The sequence below is a fragment of the Bidens hawaiensis genome, unplaced genomic scaffold (assembly GCF_021521415.1).
Source record: "Bidens hawaiensis isolate Kalapana, Puna unplaced genomic scaffold, B.hawaiensis_p1.1 tig00001576_1, whole genome shotgun sequence".
NCBI classification, from domain to species: domain Eukaryota; kingdom Viridiplantae; phylum Streptophyta; class Magnoliopsida; order Asterales; family Asteraceae; genus Bidens; species Bidens hawaiensis.
Genome location: NW_027491089.1, coordinates 1119005 through 1126763, shown reverse-complemented (window position 1 = coordinate 1126763; position 7759 = coordinate 1119005). Strand labels below are relative to the sequence as shown.

General features: G+C 33.2%; 1 protein-coding gene across 1 annotated transcript; it reads left to right on the top strand.

Moving 5' to 3' along the window:
- Positions 1 to 1572: 1572 nt before the first annotated feature.
- LOC143589121 (myb family transcription factor EFM-like) lies at positions 1573 to 5307 on the top strand. Its single transcript, XM_077069967.1, has 4 exons — positions 1573 to 2023; positions 2677 to 3264; positions 3624 to 3700; positions 4554 to 5307. The coding sequence occupies exons 1-4, from the start codon at positions 1816 to 1818 to the stop codon at positions 5025 to 5027; spliced, it is 1347 nt and encodes a 448-aa protein (XP_076926082.1). The 5' UTR covers positions 1573 to 1815; the 3' UTR covers positions 5028 to 5307.
- Positions 5308 to 7759: the final 2452 nt, after the last annotated feature.

The window sequence follows — 7759 nt, the reverse complement described above, 5'->3', positions numbered from 1 at the left end:
CGAAGATCTAATATTAGTATTATTTTTTTTTGTTGGAAAAAGTATGGCTCTTGAACCTAAGTTCTTTTACAAAAATTGGGAGGTGATAAAGATATTTGAGAAAAAGGGTGCCTTTGGTCGACACTTAATAAAACAAGTATTGGGGGTATAAAAATGGATCCTAACCCAAGATCCGAATTTTGTTATCTTGAACCTTGTGAGGCTTTTTTTATATCTTTTCTTTAAATTCATATTAACTAATTACATATTTTAACAAAAACTAATCTTATATTTAAAGAAATTAATGAAAAATGCAAAAGGGGAATCCTAGATACCTTCCTTATCACTTCATCAAAGTTTGGTATTGCAGAGGAAATCCTTTCTTTAATCTTCTTTATGTTAAACGAGGAGTGGTTCTCTCTCTTTTTTTAACCTTTGTGGGTTTTTGTGTTTGTTGAAAAAAATGTTTTTTTAATCTTTTTATGGAGTAATTCAACATAACTTTTTAATATATATATATATATATATATATATATGAATAATGCACAATAATGTACTTATCGTACGTAATACATTACGTACAAGACTATCTTAAACGTTGATTTCAATCCGTAAACTAACTTGTACATGTATCATCATTCCATCGCATATAATTGACTTGAAACTTGCGACGAAAAACACGATTCGGGAGCTTCTCACAAGAAATATATTTTTTAATTAATTGATTAAATGAAAGATGGGTTTATCAGTTTTTTATAAAGTCCAATGTTTGACACTCGTTCTTTTTCCAACTAGGTTTTTCCAATTTAAGTTTTGAGGTCGGTTTGAGGTGTGAGCCGGTAAAAAGATGAGAGAGAGAGAGAGAGAGAGAGAGAGAGAGAGTTTGTTTGAGGGTGCTGACGTATGCAATTTGGTTTAATTATTCCGAGTGTTTAGTTGTATTATGTATATGGTTGATACGTGTGTAGTTATTTGATTAAAAATATTAATAAAAAACATTAGTTATTATCATTTCATTATATGTAAAGAATATAAAATTAAAACAACATATCTCTATAAATATACGTATAATTACTTATTTCATCGGGTATGATTTATATGTCTCTAAAAACAAGAAAAAGAAAATAAATAAAAGAGTATAACGTTATAGCCAACAACTCTCCTGTTTCATGTTTCTAAAATATTTGTAACCAATTGCTAACACTATAAAGAAGAGGAGTTTTAGCAGCTACAAATATTATTGCTACTGCTAGTAACGGTAGTCGCTGCTAATTCGTCGTCACTATTTTGCTCAGATTTCTTATAGTGTAATTACAAAAATATGTTTTAGCAAGTAAATGATGTAGCCATGTACGTAGTAACTTTGTGTTCCACATGCATATGACCCTTCACATATCGTAAGACGTACCCCACAGACAATCCTTGATTCCTTCTCTTCGACCCTTCTCATCCCACATAAAGCTTTCATTTTTTGCCTTTGTCTTTGCAAGATGTTACCATCTCTCTCTTCTTTTACTTTTCTCCTCTCTCTCTCTCTCTCTCTCTCTAAATATTCCTACTTTATTCTCCATAGGTGTCAGCCCTTAAAAGAAGACGATCCACCTCTTGATCCTCCTTGTGTTCACAAACAAAACCTCTTTCTTTTCTCTCTACTTGAGTGTTTCAAACCCTAGAAAGAGAAAGGGAAAGAAATAAGGGTATATAACCTTCTTTCTTATCTTGTTGATATTTGTTCCAGCATATACACAAGCTATTAAATTCCTCTCTTTAGTTAGGGTTTTCCCACACCACTATTCTTGAATCATACATAAAGATTCAGGTTTTATACATAAAATAATGATGGCAGCAGCTTCAGAATTAAGTCTCAAATGCAAACCACATAGCTACTCCATGCTCTTGAAAACAATCGGCGAACAACAACTAACCCATGAACATGATCAAACCCAAAAACTCGAAGACTTCCTATATCGTCTTGAAGAAGAAAGACTCAAGATCGATGCTTTCAAACGCGAACTTCCGCTTTGCATGCAACTGCTCACCAATGGTATCATTCACCTATATCTTCATCTGAGTTTTGATGCTTATGAATATTCATTAACTTGCTCCATATGGGGCATGTTAATTTCTGGAATTATATATGTTGAGAATGGTAAGAATCATATAATATGCTTGTATATACTGTATACAAGATTATCAAAGTTGTGGGAAAGAAAAATATAACGACTATGTAAATCATCACGTATAATTAAATTATATGGTTCTTGCAGTTCTCAACGTATTATAGATTTCAAAGTGAACACACTCCTTGTATGAATTTTTAACCGTATAGTTTATGTTTGTGTTTTAGAGAGAATAATTTGTAAAGTTACATTTCTTCTAAAGAACTTTTGTTATCTTGACTATTAAATCATGATTGCCACAAAGCAATACCCATGAACATAATTCAATTTTATACAAATTTTAGCAAGGCTATGAGGAAAAATCGTATCTCTAAAGCTAATAACATGTGATGATTTAATCTTTTTGTCTTTCACTTTATACATGCCTATGTAACTTTAATATATTCTTAACAGTTTTCATATTCTAAGATCATTTAAAAGTAACACATACTTCAGTACTTAATTTACCCTTAATTTCAAATTCAAAACCTAATTCTTTTGATCTTTATATTGATTTAACTTTCAACCTTTTTCTTAGCCATGGAGACATCAAGACAACAACTACAAACCTACCGTGCAAATCAAGGTTCACCGATACTTGAAGAATTCATACCTGTGAAGAATTCTAGTGGTGAAGGACCAGAAAAGTCATCTCTTTCGAGCATCGATAACAAGGCGAATTGGATGACCTCGGTTCAGTTATGGAGCCAAGCCGGCAATACCACCAACGCCGGCACTGGTATTAATAATACTAATCATGTAAAAGTTACACAAACCGAGAGTGAGAATAACTTCAACACTAAACATAGAGATGGTGGAGCTTTTATCCCATTCTCAAAGGATAGAAACTCATCATGCTCAACACCAGCAATAGTGTTGCCAGAATTAGCTCTTTCTTCTGGTGAAAAAGATGTTGATCATGAAAAAAACAAGAGTTTTGTAAGGGAGAATAGTTCTTTCAAAGGTGATCTTACAAATAGTAATCAAACTACGGGTATGACCACCGCTGCGGTCACCACCGGAGCTGCCACGAACTCCCAGACTCATAGGAAGACACGGCGGTGCTGGTCACCGGATCTTCACCGAAGATTTGTTAATGCTCTTCAGATGTTAGGTGGTTCTCAAGGTATATATTTTCATCAATTAATTCTAACTAGAAGTAATATACACGTTACTCCCTCCGTCCTATTAGAAGTGTCCATATTTCCTTTTTTATTTGTCCAATTACAAATGTTTATATTAAAATTTATTAGCCAACTTCCAAGTTTACTATTAAACACACACAACTAATATTAATAAATAATATCTATGGACCCAATTTCTAAGGACATTATTGTCATTTAGTAAGGGAAAAAAACAATAGATTAATCTACCTTAAAGTTTGTGTTCTTCAAACTAAGACAGAGTAAGTACATTTTATGGTGTTTCATAATTGTATCATGATTAATAAATCATAATCTGATATATTTGGGAACAATATTTCAGTTGCCACTCCAAAACAAATCAGGGAGCTTATGAAAGTTGATGGTTTGACCAATGATGAAGTCAAAAGCCATTTGCAGGTATCTATCTTTCTCGATGTGTGTGCCAAAATAATAAATAATTTATAGTTTATATTTTAGTTTAGGTTATTGAACTTTTAAAGTTTTTACTTCATTTATATACTTTCCACTATTCCAGAAACCATAACAAAAATATTTAGAAAACTGTTCTTAAATTATTACATGTTTCTAAGCTACCTGAAAGTATTGAAGTTAAATAAAACCTCATATTGTTGTTATAAATATATTAATTTCAAAATTGAACCGGATCAAAACAATAGAGATGACGTTTATCACACGAAAAAACCGGCTAGGATTTAGCATGTTGAAACCTAGTAATTCAGTCGAAGGCAGCCGGTTTTAACAACAAGGGTGGATGTTATAGATTAGAAAATAAAAATTAGAAAGATTTATTAAATGGATGAGTTATAACATAAAAAGGCATTTAAAAGATGTGAAAGATTAAAAAAGAAAAAAATCATTAAATACAGTATATTTCTAATCACCATTTTCTATACTTTTTAGTTATTTATCTTAGTTATTTGTAAATTTTGAAACCGTGAGTTAAATTTTTCGAAGAATTAGTAAAATTAATATATTTACTAGAATAGGTTTTGCGATTCAAAAGGGGATAGTGACACAGCTTATTGCTCGCTTACCCATTATTCAAATGTAGCTCGTTTTGTGTTATATATAATGAAAAGTGATATTTATGTTAAAAAAATTTAAAATAAACAAAAAAAATTACACATATTCAAATTTCCCACAGGACAGACAATGACACTATGTTTTCCGTACAAAGTACACCTATTTTCAATCCTTTTTTCCTTTCATTAATTTCCTCAAACTAACCTATGTTATTTTTCTCTGACAGAAATACAGACTTCACACTAGAAGACCAAGTCCAAGCCCACAATCAGCCAACAACCCACCACCGCAGCTGGTGGTCCTCGGTGGCATATGGGTCCCACCAGAATACGCCACGGCCGCCGGAGCACAAACCCTTTACACCACACACCCTAACACCACCCACAACAACCCTCATTACCTTACACCCCAAGAATACTATCCTAACTCCGTCCTGCCACCACCGCAGCCATTGATCCACCATCACAACAATAATAATATCATGTACAAGCCCTCAACACATTCAACTCAAAGCTTGCAAGAGTCTAATGGTAGAGGCGGTACAACGACGACGGGTGGCAACCGGTCAGAGAGTATCGAGGATGGGAAGTCAGAGAGAGGTGGTAGCTGGAAGGCGGAGAGTGGTGGTGAGACTAAGGCATTGATGGTGAGGGAAGAATGTGAAGAAAGTAATGCAAGTGAGATAACCCTAAAATTCTAGAGTTAATATTATTATAAGTTATAATTATAATTAACTAACTAATTAATTATTTATTATTAGTTTGATTAATTAATTTTGTGCTTGTATGAAACTAGATATTTTGATTTTAGATATTGAGTGAGTGTGAGAGTGAGGGGGTAAAAAGGGCATAAAGAGAAAAGTGACTGCTTGTTTGTTTTTCTTTTAATCACAATTTGTATGTTTTTTAATGATTAAAGCAAAAATATTGGCTTTTGATTGGTTTTAAGGACCTTTAATTTATGGACGAATTTGCCCTTTTCATTTGGTATTTTATTACAAAGTATTTATTTAAAAGATAATTAACTTAATTCACACATTGGAAAGGTAAAGAAGTAGAGTCAGATTTTTCATTACATCTTTTGTAAATTCGAAAGTAGTTGCAACTATGTTTTAGTCTATTCTATATGCTTGATAGCTAGACAAGTGAGAGCTACAAGCTACGACTATTTTACTCAGAAAAGTTGATTCGAATCGAATAGATGTCTATATATCGGGTTTCAATCAGCATCACGCATATTCGATTGGTATATTATTCTAGACGGACACTTTTATATAGATGTGTGTTCAATACGGAACCATTTTCAAAGCAGAGATTTGAGAGAATCTATATTACATTTGTGCATGACTTTAAATGTGATTAAAAAAAAGACTGTTATGTAAGTAATAGTCTCTATTACTCACTGCCACAACTTATAATTTTGTTTTATATATTATTTAGATATATATAAGTGTATTATGCGGTTATTAATATAAGTGAGCTACATAAATGTATGGTTTCAATTTGATTTTATAATGTATTATGTAAATACGGATCAACATGTGAAAAAATTCCAAATTTCATGCATAGAATTTTCGAACTAGCTTCGGTTTCCTTCATCATGCCTTACATATGAAAAGCAAACCAATAAAAAGCAAAACCAACAAACAACTAGGTAACAAAGCCATCGTGTTGTGGCTACGCAATCGTAAAATTTGGTCGGTATCAGGTAAGTTTATTACAACATCAACACTAAATCTAAACAATAAATATGTAAATGCGTAAAATAGTATCATGAGCACATATACAACTTATAATCAAAACGACACGAATTTGGTCAGTATCAGTAAGACCTGTTAAGGTACCAACATTAAAGCCAATTTTTTTAAAAGATAACAAAAATTTATAGTTGAAACGAATTAGTAAAACTCAATCGTTGCGACGTCTAGTCGACACAACTGTATTCGGTAGCAGTAGGTTCATTATGGTACCGGACTAAACTCAAAAATTAAATTCGTAAAACAAACATATTTTGAAAAAAAACAAAATTTGGTAAAAATCAACCATTGCACCGCTATTCGACGTGAATTCGGTTCATCGGTTATGTTCGTGATGGTGACGGAACTAAATCCAAAAAAACAAATTCATAAAATATCTAAAATACAAAAAGAATAAGAATTTAAAATAAAAAAAATCTAAACAAAGTATTTTATATCTTTTAGGGCCAACTCTATGGCCATGTGTAGAGGAGGGAGTGGAAAGTGCCCCTCCATTTTCTCTATTGGTCTACATGTAAATGGATCCAATATAAAAGTTTTTGGATGTTTTGTACAAAGCTTTGGGAAATGATTTGAAACCTGAAGCGCCCCACGGGGCGGTGTTCCCGGCGTTTTGAAGCGTTTTGTACGTACCTTCATGGCGTCCACTACGTACACTTGGTATAGGGGAATAAATTAAAGTTATCGCTTTAGGCCCTCATTTGGATTGAGCCTCCAATTTATATCAAGTTAGACAAAAACCCATACTAAATGATAGAAACGATTCTTAAATTATTTGAAAAGGCAAACATATTCGTGATTAGTTGTTTTGATTTATATAGATAAAATTATTTACAAAAATATAACAAATTATGGTGCCCAAAAGTGTCGGCCGACTTTAAAAGCTTGCAATTTCGCATTCAACTTAGAAACACGAGCCATAAAACAGGCTACAATTATGAAAACAAAATCACCAACTGATGAAGTGTGACTCACACTGCCACGTGTATGGGAACTCAAGTATGTCCAGTAGGCATTGCATGAAGCTGTTTGAATAAGTCCACGACTCACCCACGTGTTTTCTTAAGTCCTTTATTTTATGTATTGTTAGTTAAATGAATAATGGGTCAAGTGGTTTACCCACTTGCCCTTTAGAACCGGTAGGTAGTTCAGTATATTTAGGGTTTCCTTTACTATTTATATTGGGTGTATTCAGCTTGTGTAATCATTTAGAAAAGTAATCAAAAACCTACTTGAGTTATTAAGTTTGTTCTAGAAATCCAACAGTTTTGGTATCAGGGCCAAATCCGGCTCTTGAACGATCCTGTTACCATCTTAAAAACAAAACCCTAATTCCCTTCCATCGCTGACAATACCCTACCAATCCTAGCTCTGCTGTATCAATCTCAGTGTTCAAAGGTGACGGGTATGAACACTGGAACATTAGAATGAAGACCATATATCCTCAAGTCTCGTGAGTTGTGGGATGTTGTTTTTCTTGGTGTCACTACTGGCACTGATTCCTCACCCGATCGCAGAGAATCCAAGAAAAAAGATGCATTAGCTATGGCTATCATACAACAAGGTGTACATGATCACCTTTTCTCCAGAATTGTTGCATCCGAATCTGCCAAAGAGACATGGGAGACACTAAGGGTCGAATTTCAGGGAGACTCCCAAGTACAATCGGTAAAGCT

Excerpts from the sequence above, each read along its gene's own strand:
- LOC143589121 (XM_077069967.1), top strand. The coding sequence starts at position 1,816 with ATGATGGCAGCAGCTTCAGAATTAAGTCTCAAATGCAAACCACATAGC. Across the intron at positions 3,265-3,623 it reads GATGTTAGGTGGTTCTCAAG|TTGCCACTCCAAAACAAATC; the intron begins GTATATATTTTC and ends ACAATATTTCAG. Across the intron at positions 3,701-4,553 it reads AAGTCAAAAGCCATTTGCAG|AAATACAGACTTCACACTAG; the intron begins GTATCTATCTTT and ends TTTCTCTGACAG.